The 20,296-nt window shown below is 43.6% G+C and overlaps 1 protein-coding gene across 1 annotated transcript in view; it reads right to left on the reverse strand.

The window, feature by feature from the left end:
• Egflam (EGF like, fibronectin type III and laminin G domains) overlaps window positions 1–20,296 on the reverse strand; it is a 159,204-nt gene that overhangs the window by 12,861 nt on the left and 126,047 nt on the right. Inside the window, exons 13-18 of the mRNA XM_074077576.1 lie at window positions 19,861–19,986; window positions 18,448–18,691; window positions 14,312–14,423; window positions 10,555–10,671; window positions 8,977–9,157; window positions 1,326–1,404 (exon numbers count right to left, since the gene is read on the reverse strand). Coding sequence (XP_073933677.1) covers window positions 1,326–1,404; window positions 8,977–9,157; window positions 10,555–10,671; window positions 14,312–14,423; window positions 18,448–18,691; window positions 19,861–19,986 — 859 coding nt within the window. The remainder of the gene's footprint in view (window positions 1–1,325; window positions 1,405–8,976; window positions 9,158–10,554; window positions 10,672–14,311; window positions 14,424–18,447; window positions 18,692–19,860; window positions 19,987–20,296) is intronic.

Raw genomic sequence — 20,296 nt, forward strand, 5'->3', positions numbered from 1 at the left:
GAGTTTTCTGCTACTTCACACCGAAGGCTGAAATAGACCTACAGGTTCACACACATGCATATGTACTGATATACACATGCGTAAGCATGCACGCACACATACCAGCTCTGATTTGGGGCTTCCCCATCTTGTACTCTCACCAAACCCCTCAACTCCCCTCTCTCTAGCCACCTGGTAGCCTCTCACTAAGCACCAGAGGCTGAGGACTTGGGCCTCTTTCACATTGTGACTGCTTCCTGGGTACTGAATGACCTTCCATCTTCAGAGGAAAAGGGTTAAAGAAGGAAGAGGGTCTCTCCTCTCTGGACATGCATTTTACCTAAGTCCTGTGGCCAGACAACACAGATAAACATGAGCTGGGATTAGAGAAATGAAGCAATGTCTGTCTGGTGTGTGTGTTCAGAGTTAACTGGAGACATCCAATGCCCTAGAACATTTGATCTCAATCACCACCAAGTTCTGTCTTAAGATTAGATGTCTTTAGCTCAACGATTTGCCCTAGTCTGCATCTAGTTCAGATGCAGGCAACCTAAAGAGGAAGGAAAGTTCTAGAATGATTGTGCTAAGGGTTGGAAAGGGGATGGCACAGGGGAGGGAAAAGGTGTCAAAAGACATGAAGGAGTTTTTCAAGGGCCAGACTTGCCCCTTGCCACACATGCAGACTGCTCCAGACCAAGATCTGTGACTGCAGCCCAGCCCTGGAGCCTCTGCCTCCAGAGACTAAAAGCTGCAGCTATGACTTGGGCATCACCGCATACCAGGCTTGTGTCCATATGAAGTCACATGAAGCTAAGTACCCCTCCTCACTGAACTAACCAAAGCCTGAAGAAGACATTAAACCTTTGTTGGTCAAGATGTATGGTAGGTACTGACCTGGCAGGAAGTGGATTGGGGCTGCTTGTCTGGTTGGGGAGCAGCAGAGCCCTTCCACAGCTGGCCCCAGAACAACACAGCGCTAACTGCCCTGCTCAGCAGGGAGCCAGAGTGGGGACCCTGGATGCATGAGCCACAGATTCTCTCTGCTTCTCACGCCTGAATGCTACAAACCCAAGGGATGGATCATGTTACTTTTCCAGGCCCTTTGACCAGAAAGGGTTTGGATCAGAGGCTCCTAACAGGGTTGCTTGAAAGGCTGATGTTTTCAAATTTAGTTGGGTTTTTATTTTGTTTGTTCTAGTTTCTATGTTTATTTTGTGTTTTTCCCCCTGAGGCTATGGCCTTATTAGAAAATTATCATCTGACCTGAAAGATAAGGAAAATGCCTGGAAAGATATCAAGAAATTTATACCCAGACAGATAAGGAAGGTACCCCTAAAGCTCATTACCTCTTGAGGATATTTGGATTGTCATATGTCAGGTAACTGCGGCCAATAAACTGAGGGATCTCGATGGCTTCTGTGATGGCTAGGACAGAACAGAAAATGGAGGTTACATGGCATGTGACTCTCTTGACCTCTGTATTCACACATGTGGCAGGAACATACCAAGAAAGTCAACCCCTGGAATTGAGACATTTAACAACTTGTCAACCCCTTCCTCTTGGCTGTACATATACTTGGCTGGGTTCAGGGTGGCCTGGCCTCATGGCCTGGCATTGGTTTCTCCCAATTTCCCCTCCTTGGGGGCTGGCAGTCACTGTCAGTGGCCTCAGCACTACTAAGTAGACCTTGCCATGTGCCGAAACTTGAACTGTTCCCAGTGATTCTTGGAAGCAAAAGAGTATGGTGTGGGCCATACGGGGAGCAGCTGGGGATAACCCCAGATCTTTGCCAAGGTAGGCAGAGAGGACAATCTCTAAACAAGGCCCAGTAGGATTTCTTTATTTAAGGATAATCTTCCAAACCCCTTCAGCTATGACCTTGAGAGACTGGAGAAGTACAGTGAATGAGACTTCAATTCTTGAGTTTATAAATTACCTTCCAGTGTGAGATTTCACAAGTTCTTCACCATGACCTGATGAAGTAACAGGGAAAGCAAGGAAAGGGAGGCCTGAGCACCCCCATTTTACAGAACAGAAAATAGGGCCCGGGAAGCATCAAGGATTTGCCCAAGACCATCAGCTCAAAGAGCAATAGACTATGGACCAGATTGGCTTTCCTTAACGCTCATTCCTGGCCCCCTCTTTGCTTTCCAGCATTTTAGAAATGAATTTCCTTCCCCACAATTTCTTATCACTTCATTTTTCCAGGGAATGGCCCTTTTACATGCAACTAAAGAACATGGTAAGCAAAGTGTTCAGTGTCACAAATTAGGATGGGTGAGGGGATTTCTACTAGAGAGATAACAGCAATATCTCTTTCCTTTCTGGAAAGATACAGAAATAATAGCTTAAAGAAACCAAGGTAGAATAAATCTCATTTTTGCAAAATGAGAATAAACCAGTTTATGAAAAAACTAGCTTCAAGAGAAAATATGGTTGATGCAAAGAAGGCACCACCCTGAGGACTCTAGAGAGTTTAAACTTAACTTTTATTTGCTTGTCTATTTATTTTTTATTTTGGCAGTTACCGGGGTTTGGACTCAGGGCTTGTGCTTGCTAGGCAAGTGCTCTGCCACTTGAGTCAGGATCCCAGCTCTTAAACTTAACAGAGCAGAGGAAGGGGGAGAAAACTCCATGACAGTGAGCCTCTAGGAACAAGCTCCTATGTACTATGTCATGTTCCCAAAACTTTTTCTAAAAAAAGAAAAGATGAAAGAAAGAAGGGAGGAAGAGAGGAAAGAAAGATGAATGAAAACATGAAAAGCAAAGAAAAATAAAAATTTAAACTATTTAAGAAATTGCTTTGTTTTCTGAAGCACTGTGGCCTCGGACAAGGACCTGCCAGAGTGAGGACATATTAGAGACAGAAAAAAACACCAGCTAGGTGGTTAATCCAAGTAGAAGGAAAGGGGGGAAAGGAAGGAAGTAGAGAGAAATTATTGGGATGCAAAATGGCCAGGGGACAGGAAAGGAGCTTAGTAGGAAGACAAAAGGAAGAGTGAAAATGAAGAGAAAGTTGAAACAAGAAAAGGAGAAAAGAAAGTGGGAAAAGGAGGAAGAGGAATGAAAAGAAAAAAAAGACAGGTAGACAGGCAGTCTCTGGGCAAGGAAAGGAGAGGAAGAAAAACTGGGAAAAGGGAAGGAGAGGAAGAGACCAGAGGGAGGGAATGAGGCCAGAGGGAGGGAAGTACAAAGGAGAAAGGAAGAAGGGAGCACAGGGAGGGAGTCACAGTGCAAAACCAGATGAGGCAGATGGGAGCTCTTGCTGGGGTGGCGACCCCTCACTAAGGGAAACTAATGCTGGGAAAGAAGCAAAGAGTTCCAAGGTGACTGACAGAGGAGTCCATCCTGGGGCTAAACAGAACCAAGGAGCCCCCAGTGGGCTTGGCTCACCCCTGGATGAGAGGTACAGCCAGGGCCCAACCCTGCTGTTTGGTCTATAAGCCTGTGGCCAACAGCCATCACAGCTCAGGACTCCATTTTATAGTCAGGATGTGCTTGTCACACGTCAGCTCTGCACACAGAGCCTCAGGAGGTGCCTATCTGTGGGAGCCATGTCTAACTGCCTGCTAGACCCCCAGCACGGGCACCCACTGAGGTCCAGCTGGGAGATAGGCCTGCTCCCAGGGCTCATGTTCTTGATGGAGATTTCCACCACCCTAGTGGGAATATCTAAACCTCACACCACTCACCCCAGCTCCCCTCAGTGTGTGGTTGGCTGCACTGGGCCCACAGCCTGGCCAGAGCTCCCCAGGCAGACTCTGGCAAGGGCCCAGCACTTGGGACTCTCACAGGACTTACTATACTTACTATTGAGGCAGTAGTTCCCACACTCTGCCAGTGCCAGCATGAAAGAGAAAGGGAGAATCGGCTCTCACAGTCATTGTACAGTCTCAACTGCTTTGGTCACAGGTCACTTGGAACCAGCCTTGCTTCCCTCACAAAGCATTGCAAGGGTCCAGAACGGAATTTGAATAGGAGACACAGCAGAAACCCCTGGAAATTTCCCAGGCAGGATTGCTATCAACTCACTACTTCCCCTCCCCCATTGTGGCTTACTGGGAGCGAGGGTGGCGGTGACAAGATATTCATAATAAGTTGCCCAAGGTCTCTGACGCCCCCTCACCTTTAACTGACAATCCATATTTCTTCTAACCTGGAAAAACAGCTCCTTACTAAAGAGCTCCTCACCTGGTCATTGTTTTGGCTTTTCTTGGCTCTAGGCTTCATGGGTAAGGAATGATAAGCAGCTGCTATCTCTTTTCCTCCTCAGTGGAAAACATCACCCTTCTTCCCACCCCATCGTCCTTGGCAAGATTCTAGAGACCTGGCTATTTTTGTGATTAACAAAGAGCAAGGGCACTCCAGAAATGACGCCACTACATAGGGGAGCTATGTAAGGCCATCTAATCCTTTCTGGCTCTTTCTGGTCTCTTTAAATGCTATTACGGTAATCATGATTATGCTTTAACCTAAACTTTATGCTTTTTTTTTTTTGTATTCTTTTGTCTGTGGCAATGGCCTTGGTGATGTACTAATCTAAATGTTTTTGATCCCCTCCTATTTGTATGTTAAAGCATGCGCCATGGGTGGTACAAAAGTGCCCTCAATGAACAGCAGCAGCCAAGCCAGAAATTCTACATCCTAGACAAACAAATTTCCCAATGGAGGGACTTAAAATTCCCAATACAGAGCAGAGAAACAGCTGACTCTTCCATACACACATAGGACCTCAGGAGGAAAGGATCCAGAGGTATCATAGTCTAGCTTTCCCAGCAACCAGGTGACCATAAGCAGCATTCCTGATGGCTACACATCCTGCCCTACAGGCAGCTCTCTGCCCCATGGACAGCACATGTCCTTTTTGGACAATTTACTGTGCTACAGATTTCTTTATCATACAGGTTGAACACCTCTATTCAAAAACTCCCCAAACTCGAATGCTCCAAAATCTGAAACTTTTTGAATACTGGCATTACAGTACAGGTAGAAAATTCCACACCTGACCTCATGGGATGCCACAGTCAAAAAGCAGGCCCACTAAAAATACTGTATCAAATTGCCTTCATATGAAACACAAATGAATCTCATGTTTAGACTTGGGTCCCCTCCCCAAGAAATCTCTTCATGTATATGCAAATACTCCAAAATCTTTAAAAAACAGAAAATCCAAAACACTTTTACTCACAAGTGCTTTGGATAAAGGGTACTCAGCCTGTATTGAGTTGATTCAAACCCACAAAGTAAACACAGTTTTTCTATAGAACTAGTCCTATAAGTATAGCTAAAGACTAGTACCTAGCCCAAACACCCCAAATTTTCCACTGCTTAGTAACACATCACCCTAAGAAAATAAATTCCTTGAACTATGCATAATTTATGTTTTACTAACTTGTGTTTTTATATAGTCTTTTAAAAGCACAGCCTGTATTCTTATACGAGACCAAAAAATTTTTAAATCGCCTGAATCAGCCCCAGTCACGCAATGTGAATCTATTAAACACAGCATGAAATTTCCTAAAAGCCCCCCTGTGATCAGGCAAGAACTGATTTTTGAGGACTGTGCATCCCTGGGAACATGCGCCCGGCTTTGCCCAAGGCTGCTCAATCTGCGGTATGGTAGCAGCCTGCCTGAGACGGGGAAGCACCGCCATCTAGTGGCCTGTGAGATTCTGCACCGAGCAGGCTGGCTTCTTCAATGAAGAGAAGAGGACCAGGGCTCAGATGTTCTTTCCGGAGTGACCTGTCCACTATGGGCTGGGAGAAGCCTAGGAAAAACAGCTGATCCTGTACTCCCTTCTTGGACACTCAAAACATAGCAAAATCTCTGATAAGTCCTGCAGAAGAGAGCCATTTAATTGTTTACCTAGGATTACTCGAATTTATTTGACCACAGGATCTATGTGACATTTTTCTGTATGAGAATGTGTCTGTCTGAATGTATTGGGGGAGGGTGTGTCATTAATATTCCTCAGAACTTAGCCTTTGTGCAACTGCTTTAAGGAATTAGAAACTTACTTAGATACAAGAGTTCTGAGGAACTGGGCTCCAAGATGGACAAATGGCTGTGAGAACAGAGAAAGCATGAAACAATGTCTCGAGGTGGGAGCGGTGTTCTGAGGGGGAGGTCTTGCTGGCACCCTGCGTGAGGAGCCAGGGCTTTACTCCTGAGGTAGTGCACAGAGTGCCTAGGTTTGGCCTCCCACCTGGGAGGCCAGGAGACCACCAAGTCAAACCTCATAGTTTTGTTAGCACTCAAAGTTGTGACTGGGAATTAAAAGAACTTTTGGCTCTTCCTGTCCCTGCAACAGGTTATGAGGTTGGGGCCAGTAGCTGTTGATGCTATATAGAAACTGTGGCTCCAGAATATTTCAGAAGCCAGATGGGAGCTGATGTCACCTCTGTCTGGGCTCAGGCTCTACTCCTGCCTCCAACCTCCCAAGGACAAAGAAGAATCTTAAATCAGCAGGGTGGTCTGCAGGCCCTTGGGCCCCATTCTAAGATTTGTCTGTTTCTAGCCCTGCTCTCCAGTGCCTGGTGAAAACAAGTGTCAAGTAACCTGACTATAGCTGTGAGGAAACCAGACTTGCTAAGGAGCTAGAAAACCACCTTCCTAGTGCAGAAAGTGTTCCTCGGCATGGATTGGGTAAGGGTATTTCTACATTTTGCTACACATTTAAAACACACAAATTGGTTTAATGTTGGAGACGATACTAGGTTCTTGCTTTTGAAGCATGATTTGATTATCAGGCAGAAAAACAAAAACCTCCTAACTGCTAAATATACAATAACGACTTTGATGAATGAGAGGATTTGCTCTAACAACTAAAGATGACTCCAAGCTATGAATATGTCCAAACTTTCAGTGTGTTCTCTTCTGTCTTTCAGGGACAAGGTAATTGTCCATCTCGTTCTAATCCTTCCAAGGTTTGAGAAGCCCAGTATTACAGCAGTCTGTATGCTAACTACCCATAGATACATACCTTCTGGAGCCTGGAAAAATTGTCTGAGACCTCCTTAATCCTCCTAGTCAGTATCACAGAAAAGGAAATTATGTGATGTAGGCAGTACCTCCGATATATGAACCTTCCTAGGATTTGCAAAGGCTTCCATTTCTCCAGAACTAGTATCTTGATTTTCAGGCTTGAGGAGACACTGATGCAGCATGCAGAGCAGCTGATGGTTTGTCTAGGTTTTAATCTTGCTTCTAGCCTGCTCTGCAGGAAAACCGGTCAATGCCCAGCCACTGCCCACTCCCTCAGATCTTGCCGGGAGCCCTCACAGAATCTGGCCATTGTTCCGGTAAGAACTGTTTCTCATTGCACCTGAACCTAGCCACAGAGACATGCCGCAAGCAGGTTACATCTGCTGTAGCCAAAGCTTTAAAGCAGGCAACAAGGGCTAACAAGATCTCAAGTTATCCTTTCCCTCTTCCTTTCATTTAAGTGTTCATTTAAGCCTAGACTTTATATATTGACCACTAGCGTTAGAAGCAAGCTTGAAATGTCTGCAGTAAGACGAGACAGGAAATTCACTGATGAGTGAAATCCAAGCGCAATTTTCTGAATGAGCAGGACATTCCTGAGCTAAATCTCAATAAGTACCACCTATTAGCTCAACAACAACAACAATATGCTTCTTAGAAGTATAATTTGAATGATTCATAAACACATCAATTACTCTTCCTTGTTAAAAAATGCATTTCATAATTTGCCATGTGGGTTTCAGAATTCATTTAAATATAAGAAATACTATTAAGTCTTTTTATTGGCAAATTGGTATCTTTCAGATTTTCCAAGACTACTGCAAAACATCTTCTACCACCCCATGCACCAAAATATCTACCCGTGATTTATAGTTTTCCTCTAACCGATAATTTTGGTAAAAATCAGGAACCTGGAAACAAATAGGATATTGAGAAAGCGCATTCCTTCATAGGCTCACTGCCTTATTTCTTGCAGGCTTGGTTTTGCTTTTGCTTGTTCCTTATACTACTTCCTGCTCAGGTGAAGCCATACCGGCATTTGGAACAAGAAGGTCCACATGGGTCAACCTGATAGACATACGTGGGAGGTCCATCTAGATGCCAGGGCCACAGCGTCTGCTTCTTTAAGTGGGTGCAGAAGGAGAGCTGAGCAGAGACTCATGGCCTTTGACCATCCCTAACTTCCAGACAAGGGCAAGATGGAAAGTGAGGAGCTCATAGCACCTGCTAAAGATTTTACTTTTCCCTCCAATTGTAATAATAATGGCTAGCATAGGTTAAGTGCTTATCATGCACATCCTAAAAGCTTTGTTCGCATTGCCTCATTGGGTCTGCACCACAACCTCTGGTAGTAGACACTACTGCTACTATTATTCTCATTTTACAATTGAAAACACTGAGGCACAGAGCGGTTTGATAGCATGCAAAATAGCACTCTGCAGAAGGTTTTACATACTTTAGTTTGGAGCAACTATTGCAAAATTCATCTTTTCCCCTGTACTTGGGCAAGGCTTCTCTTTACAGCACTCAAGAAAGGGGTCAAAACTGTGAAAATGTTTATCATCCCATAAAGGCATTCCCCTTGTGGGAGTGGCTCAAATGCTTCAGTCCTGGAAACATCTGCTATGTTATGGGTTAAACTTTTGGTAAAGAGTCTCTGGGGCAGGGATGAAGTCTCAGAAAGAGCCAAGGAGATATTTACCGCCTCTTAGGGAAACATTTCAGTATTTCATTTTTTTTTTTTTATGTGGTACTGGGATTTGACTAGGTACTGCCTAGAAGTTGCTAGGAAGGTACTTTATCACTTGAGCTATGCTCCCAGCCCAGCATTTAATTCTAATTAAATAATTAGAATAACTTATATGGAATCGGCCACCTAATACATTATTAAAGTCCTTGATCAAAATAACCAGTATGGCCAACCATTACTGCCAACTTTCCCTTTTAGAGTGCAAGTCCCAATATTCTGTCCATGACCTCCACTGCCTCTATGCTTGGATTCCATGTGTACCTTTCTGGCAGTGCAGGCCCTCAAAGCCCAAGGGGCAGTCACACTCATAGCCCTCCTTCCTGGGCCGGCAGGTGCCCCCGTGCACACAGGGGGCCCCCACGCAGGGGTGGGCTGCATTCTCCACGTTCACACCAGACGTGAAGTCATGCTTCATGTGGATGGTCCGGTCATTCAGGATGATCTTGGGAGAGAAAAATGTAAAGAAATTCAGGAATTGGGAAGCACTGTTACAGTCTTCTAAAGTTTCTCTGAGCACACCAACCTGGACTACACATAGTGTGGGAGGTTGAGAAAAAGAAGAAAGTGCAGTCTGCTTTGGCAATTCTGTAAGGGAATAGGAATGAGAAATTGAATTTGTTCTTAGGAGTAACTGCAGAGAAAATCTCCTTTGATTGTACAAGACTGGCCACTTGAGAAGATTGGGAAGAAGTCCTGAGAATTACAACGTTCAGCAGCTCCTCAGCCTGGCCACACAGTAGAATCACCTGGGAGTTTTAAAGAAATGCTACTGCCACTGCCCACCCAGACCAATAGAACCAGAGCCTCTGAAGGTGAGATCTGGTTGTCAGTGACTTTGAACAGCTTCTAGTCACCTGGAAAGCTGCAGCCATGGCTGAGAGTTCTGCTATAAAGCCAAGTAGGGAGAGGACAACAACAACAAAAAAAAGCAGCACAGATCTAGGAATCAAAGGAACAATCACTTTGGGATCTGTGGAGTCCAGAGAGGCTTCCTTGTGAACTTCCTTGATGTGTGCTAATATGCTATCTAATGTGCCCAAAAACTCCATCAACTGAGCCCCTTGAGTGTCCCACTCACTCTGTCATTCCCCTTTCCCAACATTTCTGAATTCCTTTCCTTACAGCATCCCCTTCCTCAGCACTAAAAAGCAAGCAGTGAACCAGGCCCCCTTAGCACTGCTGTGCGTATACTGCCCAGGGCTGGAGAGCTCCTCTACTCTTTCCTGCTTAACTCATGGATTATAGGAAGGGGTTACTGTGTTCCTAACTTTTTCAGCCCTTGACCCCAGGTATACCTTTATTTGAGTTGTTGCTGGCTTTGTAGAACTCAGAGACATACAAAATAGCTCCCAATGGCCCGGGAATTATAAGAGGTTAGCGGTGGCATTTCCTGCCATGATCCCATGTTTCCAAAGGCTTGCCTCACCCCTGGAGAGCACTGAAAGTGTTGGGAAAACACTTCTCCCCAGTCCTAAATCGGAGGAGCCTGACTCCTTCTACATTCTCCCTTTTTCATGCTGCAGGTGAAGGACATGAAACTGAGTCGAGCATGCTCAAGACAAGCCAAGACTGGCACCATCCATGGCTGACTGTGGCACAGCCAAGGACTCAGCCACTGGGAGGGAAGTTACTATGTGTGCTGGGGAAAGCAGGGGTAAGGCCTGTGAAGGGAAGACATGAGCACTGTAAACATAAGCATTAAAAACAAAATTATAAGAATTTTAGAAATTTCCCAAAACTTCCTTCTTGGGTACAGCAGATTACACTGATTACAATCCTTAATTCCATGGGTATAATCAGAGCCACAGCCTAAGATGAGAAAAGAAAATGAATCTGTACCTTCTGGATGCTGCCACTAAATGGCTTCAAGATGCCTGAGTTCTTCTTCACATCATCGTAGTTGGGGACTCCGCCAATAAAAATGTCCGTGTTGCACTTAATCTGGGTGAAGCCTCCCTGCCAATAAATTAAAACAACAAATCACAATATATCCTTAGGACAACTGTTAAGACTACCAAATGTGCTTTCAGTTTCCTGTTGGGGAACCAAATGGCAGAGATAGCCTTAGTATCTCTCCTTGCAAGAAGATCACCTACAACCTGTGAAGCTCAAAGACGGTCATGTAACTTGCTTTAGCCAATAAGACATGGCAGAAGAAAAATGAATTCCTTGTGGGCAGAAGCTTTTGCCACGCTCTCTTCCTCCTCCCTGTTCCTTCAGCCTGGGTTTCAGATGAAAACTGCAACTAACCACTGGAGCACAAGTGATATGAACAAGAACTACACTGTTGTTATTAGCTGTTGATAGTCTAAGGTTGTTTGTGACTTAGTGTAGCACAGGCTAGCCTATCCTGGCAGTTGGGATACTATTTAGTTAGCACTTGATCCAGAGTCATGTGCCTCACCAGTTTTTCAACATTGAAAAGTGGCTGTTGTCTTCAGGAATGATAAAGATGACATCTCTGATATCTCAAAAGAAAGGCAAAGCATGGTATGTGGGAGGTAGTCCTTGTGATAAAATGTAAAGGGCAGAGATTCCTCAGTTTTTCCAATTCTTGGAGAACTCCCCATTGGCTCTTCCTCCTTCTAGTGGCTTTAACTGCCCAAATTCCAATGGGTGACCTAGATAACAAGGTCTAACATGAGCCATAAGCAAAATGTTAAACCATCAAAAAAACACACACAGAGATAAGTAAAAATTTGAGATCACTGGGCCGAATGCACTTTAGGTAAAGCCATTCCTGGACCCTCAGTTCGTGGAAATGCCCTCCACTTTCTCAGAAATCTCACAATTATGTACATATCGTTAGCATAACCACCATAAAACTGCCTAAGACCTGGGTGTTCGGGGCACTCAACTGCATGGTCAGGTTGCCTACACTCAGTCTCCTGCAAGAGTGAACTTTTGCTTTTGCTTTGATAAAACTTGCTCTGTTAAAACTCCTCTGTGCATCTGTCTCTGAATTTCTGCACAAGGCCAAGAACCTACCATTTGTTTCCCCTGACTAGAAGGAGGAGAATGGAGTTTGGGGTTAGGTCACAGGTAGAGAAGAGGAGACAGAGCTCAGAGGAGCTCTGTATGTTGCAGGGAGTATTCACGGGGTCTGGATGCAGTCAAGTGGCCCAGGGAAATATTGAACGATTATAGACTAGATTGACTTCAATTCAGTAACATTCAGGCAGCTCTGTGGGTTCATTTTGTTGTTTCTGTTTGCCATGCTGGGGATGGAACCTGGAGGCTGATGCATGCTAGGCAAGCGCTCTATCACTGAGCTACACCCCAAAACCTCCCCAGGCTGAGAACACTTGAGGGTTCTTATTTGTCTAGGAAATTATTAAAGAAGCATAAGAGCTTTTAAGAATCCTTGTGGCCCAACAGAAGACTGATCTAGGCAGGAACTGTTGCCACAAACCTACAGACATCTCTCCCTCACCTTTGCTCTTACTAGTAAGAGGAAGGAGGAAGGCTGCAAGACAAGGGAGTTTCAGAGCAGCAGGCTATTCTTAAGGGACTTTGAGTTGTGGTGTCCAGCGAGTGGGCTGAAAGCCAGTTCCTTCTGGCTGCTCAACAGGCAGGGCTGCAGCTGCCATACCCACGGGAACAGCAGGAGCAAACCAATGAGACCTACCAAGTGAGGTGCTTAGGTCTGGATCTGGGCTTCTGCTTGGTGGGCACGGTTTAGAAAGGCCAGCAGATCTCTGATGGGCGTTCTGAAGTCCTCATAAACATGGCCATTCTTCCAGGTCTGTATATTGACTCAATTCTGGGTTCTTGGTTTTCTCAGAGCTATCTCTTGAGCAACCTGGGGTCAGCTTTAGTATGACACAGGCTCTCAGGTGCCTGCTCATTGCCTGAGCTCCTCAAGATACACTCCAACCCTTGCCAGCTGTCTCTAGATTCTAAAGCCACTGCCACTGTTGGCCATGCCTCAACGTGGTGTGGACAGCTGGGGAGCAGAGTGCCTGGGACTCAACTAAGTTTCATCTTGCTGGGGTCAAGCTTCATACTTCCCGTGCCTGGTTACAGAGCGACCTAAACACAACTTCCCACAGTTCAGAAAGCCAGGAAGAAGGGCCTTGCTTCTATCATGTTGATTTAATTGTCATTCACTACTGTGGTGGCAACAGGAACTCTGAAGTGTGGTTTTTACCATTGTGCTGTCTCTCAGATCCTAATGCCAAATACTGTGTCCTGAAGAGTTCCTTTTTTGGAATCAAAGACCTTAACCTTGCTACTTACAAACACCCCCACCCTGAGTTTTTCTTCCTGTTTTCCAGAAGATTGTAAGGCCTGGAGAGATACAACATATTAAAAAAAATTCAATGATTATGCCAATAGACAGCCAGGGCCATAATGTTAGAATACTCTGGACTGTACTAGAAGTTACTCCACTTCCTCCTTTAAAGTCCATTTCATTATCTTTCTTCCTTCTCTAGCTCCCTCCCTTCTCTCCTCTCTCCCACTTACAAATACACATGAAGTATTTTCCAGGTGTGAAGGGTTCTCACCTTCACACCTGGAAACCCCACTTTGGGGTTCTAATTTCAGAGAGGCCCTTGGTTCTGACCAGCCATCCTTGCACTGTGGCCCTTGTGGCTGGCTGGCTTCTGTTCACTTGTGTCTTTTCTTCTCTCTTCAACCAAATACCTCTTTCCCCAGTAAAAGTCTCTTTTCTATCCACCTGTTTGCTTATCAGTGTACCCAAATTTTTCAATACGCTCTTTTAATCTTGCTTTTCACAGAACGAAGACCTTTGGAACCAAGATATTAGCAAATCAAAGGGTCTCTCTGTTTTGTAGGGGCTATAATTTTTTACATATGTCTAGAGTCCTACAAAGTTATATTTTAATCCAAATCTCCCTTATTATCTCTTAAAAATGTTTTTCTTTGGACATGACCTTGGAAATAAAATCATGGAAAGTTACAAACTCCAAAAGAAATTCTGTGCCGTGAGTTCATAATAGTGCTAATAATAATAATAAATAAAGCTAGATAGTACTGACCATGAGTCAGGTACTGTTGTGTTTTTCATACACAATTCTTATAATTCTCAGAACTCTGTAAGTAGGTGCTCCTGTCATCAACACTGTCTCTATTGATATGAGAATAGTAGTGAGATGAGAAAAATACAAACTAGGGAAGTCAAGTAAGCAATATGAGCTCACACCACTGGTAAGTAGTGGAGCTGGACGCTGAACCTCAGAAGTCTGGTTTTGCAGTGTGTTCTTGTCAGACATGTCACCTATGCACTGCTGGCTCTGACTCAGGATCTGTGTCCATACCTACTACATCATATACTGATAAGAACAAGGATGGAGATAAGGGGGGAAGAGGGCAGAAGGCAATTTCTGAAGTGCTGTGCTCATTAAGTATTAATTCACTTAACTCTTACAACCCTCTAAGGTCAATATTATTATTATAATTCCCATTTATAGTTACAGGATAAAAAAGTAATTGCCATTGGGGAGCTGAGATTTTAATCCCAGCAGTAGAATCTATATGGTTGAACAGTACACCATGATGCTTTTCTACCAAGATCAGCAGAAAACAGTGACCTGGTCCACACTAACCATTAAGAGAAAAGGTGTGCTCTTACCTCTGCCATTCCCTCCACTACCTTCTGTTTATCCACCTGTAAGATACCATTCTTTGCTGTGCGAGAAACACGCAGCTCATGCCACTGTCTTAGGGTGAGGGGATCTTCACTCCTGTCAAGAAAGAGGTGATGGTAATTTTATATGTCCTCTTGACTGGGCTAAGGAATGCCTAGCTAACTGGTAAGGCATTTTTTTTTTCCTGGGTATGTCTGTAAGAGTGTTTCTGGAAGAGCAGAATAAGTAAAGATGGCTCTCACCAATGTAGAGGGATCATCTGACCTATTGTGGGCCTGAATAGAATAAAAAAGATGGAAAAAGCATGAATTTTCTCTGTCTACTTGAGATGAGACATCCATCTTTTCCTGTCCTTAGACATTGGCGCTCCTGGTTTTTGAGTGTTCTGAGAGGGATAAGAACTAATACTATCAGCCCCCTGGTTCTTGACCCTGGGGACTCAGATAGGGACTTACTTCATGGGCTCCTCTGATTCTCAGGCCTGTGGGCTTGTATAGAACTACACCGTGAACTTGTCTGGGCCTCCAACTTGCAGATGGCAGACCATGGGACTTCTGTCTCCATAATTTTGTGAGACAACCCTACAAGATAAATCTTTCTACATATCTATGTGCAACCTATTTTTTCTGTTTCTCTGGAGAATCTTAACTAGCAAAGATGCAAACTAAACGTGAATTAGCATGTTACGGATAATTTTCATCAACCCATCTTTGGGGAAAGTGATACCAACTTTAGGCACCTCAATCCATTCAACAAAAAGAAAACAATTCCAGCTTAGCAGTAACAGCAGTACTAGATACCATTTATCGAGCCTTTTCATGGTTTGAACATTGCATTTATCATTTTATTTATTCCCTAAAAATCCTGAAATGTGCATATAGTGAGTCTGACATGAGGGGTGACATGAAGGCAAAATTTGATAATAATTGTGTACAAGTTTTGAAGAAAAGAAAAACAAACAAACAAAAAAAACCCCACCTATTATATGGGCTAGGTGTCAAGAACAGAGTCCTTGGTATACTGGATGTCTGCAACATCCTTTGATGGATGGGTGGATGGACGTAAGGACGGACAGATTCATGATAAAGCAAATACAGCAAGACATTAATTACAGACTACAAGTGGTGGGTATGAGGATGTTTAAAATTCTTTCAACTTTTCTATATTTTGAAATTTTTCATAACGTAATGTTGCAGGAGATGCCATGGTTTGAATTTATCCCTCGAAGGTCACGTGTTGGAAACTTAATCCCCAATGCAACAGAGTTGAGAGATGGAACCTCTCAACTTTCATGAATGCATGTATGTCACCCTCACAGGAGTGGGTTAGTGATTGTAGGACTAGGTTTCTAATAAACGGGTAGGACTGGAGGTGTGGCTCAAACAGTAGAGTGCAAGGCCCTAAGTTCAAACCCCACTGCCACCAAAAGCAACAACAAAATCTAGTGAAAGGATAGATTCAGCTCCCCTCCTATGCCTGTGGGCTCTCTTGCCCTTCTGCCTTCTGTCCTGGGGATGACACAGGATGCCCTGGCAGGATGCCCCTGCCCCTTGACCTTGAGCGTCTCACTCTCCAGAACTGAGAAATAAATCTCTGCTGTTTGTAAATTACCCTGTTGTAGGCGTTCTGTTATGGTAGCACAAAATGGACTAAGACAGGAAAGCAGATTCTATGTTCTCAGATATTGTGAAAGGATTAAAATTACTTTTAAAATTCAGTTTTTACATTGAGGTAGAAGCACTTGAAGCTTAAATGATGTTTATAGGAGTTTTACACATTATTTTTATAGTGAGGTGTGCAGAAGGAATATAATTATTGCATTTGTATTTCTTACAATGTCTAGTTCTTGGCCTTTGCTGAATTTCCCCATTATTTTTTTGGTCTTGGATCATCTTTAGAAAACTGTGAGGAATACCAATAGGCACAATTATTGAAGGGTCACCACCCCCTCATTTGATTCTTTTGCTCAGGCAAATGCTTTTGTGATTTGTCCTTAGCAATTAGAATTTAATCACCTTGGTTAAATCAATATGCAATAAAGACACAGCAGTCTTTTTTAAGAGGTCTATTTCCATAATAACTAACAGCATGGTTGTCATGTTCTTGTCCTGCAGAGGTCATTGGCTGTCAATACACTCCCTTCCTCCACGCAGTCATATCAATCACAGTTATCAAGAGCTCATTCCAATTGTCTTGATCTTTGAATCAAGTTCATAATGATTTTGACCACCTTATCCTTTTCCTAAAGTTAAATGGTTTGGCCAATTCCACAACTTCCTATAGTTCAGGCTTTCACTGCATTTCCTTAATTAAGTGGGAAGTCCTTGAAATGATTTTCAAAATAAACAACCTCTAAGCCCATTTTCCAAAGAGGCATCTGAAACCCCTATAGTGATCACTGTTGTCAGTTCATCCCAGGCATGGGAGGGGAGAAGGGGGTAGATCGTGGTTCATTCCATGGAAACTCTTGGCTTATTTTCATTTAAGATTCAAGAATGTCTCTAATCACCTTTTGTGGCAGGTAAGAAAACAATAATTTACATTTAGAAAAGTTAAAAATACTTCTTGTCAAAACGGGCATAGAGCTATGAAAGAGAAATGCTGGACTTCTAAGGGTGCAAGTGACTGTGACCCCACAGCTGGAGTTGCCACTGCAGAGAAGCAGGGTGGAGATGGCAACACGTCCAGGTGGGGGTTGATGAGGCCCTGCCCTCCCTGAGCTCTTTCTGGTCACTTCTTACCTAGAAGAAACTACTCAGAGTACAAGGTGATCATCAAGATGTCTTCCTTCTATACTCGACATACAGTTTTAAGTGAGCTGCTTAGGCTATTTTGCATAATCATATGTAAATTGAATCAATTAAATACCCAGAAAGGTTGTCTTGAGATATGGGGCATTTCTGCATAACCAGAGGTACAAAAATGTCTGTCCATTCCCCAAAGTGGGAGGTGTCACTAATGTGTAGGAATTTAGTCACAAGGGCAAAAAACAAACCATCCTTTTTAAGAATTGTTGAAACAATGCAGAGAGAATTTCCCATCAACCATGAAAAATGATGAGCAGTTAAGGACAGTGTAGTGGCAATAGCATCTTATCCACACAGTCCTAAAAATGACAGGCTAGCAATCTGAACAGTATTGAACACAACCCACAATTTCCTTTAAAACATCAATGGACTATCTGATAGTAAAACATCCTACTGAGTTTCAAAAAGAAGTAGTAGACAAATGTAGGAATAAGAACACCTGCAGAAGATTGGTGGCCCTTCGGCTTGAATATTAAAGTTACCACGAAAGAAACACAGTAAGAGGGAGACAAACAAATAAGAAAAACATCTTCTCCTACCAACCACAGACTTCAAGGGGTTAAAAAAAAAATACTGACTCACCGTACAGGAACAACCTATCTGTGAAGTAATGTAATAGTACAAACTAAATAACACAAGGAAAGTTTTGGCTGTGCAAACCAATTTTATAAATCTCATCAAATCTGTCAGAAGTACCCATGTACTGCTATGCTATTAAAACCACTCATCACATACCTTCCCTGAGTGTACTGGTCAGGGAATAAGTCTTCGCATTGAATAGGTCATTGTAAAGTTCCTTTATAGGATAAACAGTAAGGTATTTGCTAAACTACTTGCCATCAAAGAACTAGCTCAAGAGGAAAGTTAAATTTTAAAGTGAAGTCACCTTGAACATTCTTGTTCATTAAATATTTGTTGATATATTTTTTTACTAGATGGTTTGTTGAGTACCCATCTTGTGATGCTCTGTGTAAGGTGCTGATTGGTTACAATTCATCAAGTGCCTGAGGTTAGCATTTCACAACCTCAGGTAGAAACAGAAGCAGTCTACCCCCATGGGAAGAAAGCCTATGGTCCACAGTTTAAAGAATTGCTACAAGCTAGGTAGTTATTCGGGGAAAGGAAACCTTGCATGCAGGAGAGCACTACCTAATGGAAGTCCAATTATCATTAGAAAGCAGGACAGGCTTCCAAAGGTAACCACATAGGGAAGACAGGAGAAGGGTAAGGTGTTTTGGTAGCAATTGACTTTTTTTCCAAAGTGGTACCTTGGCTTTTGCAGAGAGGAGGTTTCAGAAAGTCTCAGCCCTCACCTGAGAATACCAGTCCCAGAACCACAGTCAAAGCGGAACTCCACATGTCCCCCTGCCATGTTGATGGACAAGAAGTCCTTGCTGCCTGTGTCATAGCTGTACAGGAGGATTCCATCCTCCGAGTCTGGCCGAAAGGTGATCTCAAACTCAGTGAAAGAAAGGTAATGCTGAGGCTCCAGGGGCCAGGGCGTGGCAGCGTAGGACCTCAGAGACGCGCTGAAGCGAGGAATGGTCAAGGTGAAGGCTAAAGAAACAAGCAGGATGTTAGAAATTCCTGTATACCCAAGACTGGCAAGCTGTGTGCCCAGAGCTGTGTCCTCTCTCTCCTGGGCACAGACCTACACTACATTTCCCAGCTGCCCTGCAGTCAGGTGGGAGATGTGGCCAAGTTCTGGCCAGTGGAATGGAATGAAAGTATCCCAGGCCTGACCCCAAGACTTCCCTCCACCCTCCCTGTTCTCTCTTTTCTCCCATGCTGACTGAATGTAGGACATAGGAGATGACTGTAAGATCCTAGAAGAGCCACTTAGATGGTGGAGATCTTTGTCCCTGAATGCTATGGAGCAGGACTGCCACACCAGCACCACTGACCTGCGGTGATTTACAATATGAGGAAGAATCAGCCTTTATTCTGGAAAGCTACTGCACATACAGCCACTGCTGCATGGGCTTACCCCAACTCATGTGTACTCCTCTAGGGACATGAGGTTTGAGACTATAGTGTTAAAAGAAAATTCCCCAATGTGGCACCTTCAGGTCCAAACCTGAACCATTCATAGAGGAATCTGATTACTTCTGTGATATTAGCCCCAGTTTTGTTTGCTTTTAAGTTTTGAATTCTTAAAAAAGACATTAAAGTGTGCTCAAGCCTGCATGGTTGTGCAAAATCTATAAAACTTTCATTTATTATTCATGTGTGTTTTTGTGTGTGCATGTCACATGTCTACACACATATATATATACATATATATATATATATTTACCTAATATATGTTGAGGGGTTGGATAATTCAGCAGAATGATACAAAGAAGGAAAAATGAGAGCACTTTTTGTCTTAGTAAGTGACAATGTTAACTTCTGTGCACATCTTCTCAATCTCTTCTCTGAAACTATCAGATATTATAAAGACCATAAGCGTAAATGCTTTAAATTCAGTCTTGTACAAACCAAGTAATGTAGGGTTTTTAAAAGTTACTTGAGCACAAAGAGGAGTCTACCCATATCAGCATTTAAAATAACATCTTTGGTTGGTTGAAACTTTGGTGCTCTGAGACACTTCCATCCCTCCCAACAAAGCAACCTCAATCCCATAAAACTATATGGAGCTTTGTTTAAAAGTACACTGATGCCAAGTTACATGCACATGAATTAATAGGCAGCTAGAGACTGCAATCAACTTGCTTCTTTCTCACCAGCTTCACAGTGTCGACCTTTGAACCCCAGAGGACACAGGCAAATGTAGGAGTCGGCTTTGATAGCTGCACAGGTGCCACCGTTGATGCAGGAGGCTTCATCACAGACTCCACTGCTGCATTCCCCTAAATACAGAGCAGGAAGCACAAAGTCAGGTTACCAGGTGTGCCCATGGCACAAGATGCCACTGACAGCCATACCAGCCACTCTCTGGCCATGCCAACCACTCATGGTTCTAGATGAGTAGAGCAGACCACCATTCCCACTGATTCGCCCCTGCGGGCACCAGTAGACCAGCTTTCAGGATAAGGGGAACCTGCTCCTCACTTTAATTTGATTTTGGCTTGTCCCTTATGAATAGCCAAAGAGACTTTAAAAACATGATGGAGGCAATAAATCAAGTGATAAACTGGTGGGCAATTTTATGACCATGGG

This window comes from Castor canadensis, chromosome 6 (assembly GCF_047511655.1).
Source record: "Castor canadensis chromosome 6, mCasCan1.hap1v2, whole genome shotgun sequence".
NCBI classification, from domain to species: domain Eukaryota; kingdom Metazoa; phylum Chordata; class Mammalia; order Rodentia; family Castoridae; genus Castor; species Castor canadensis.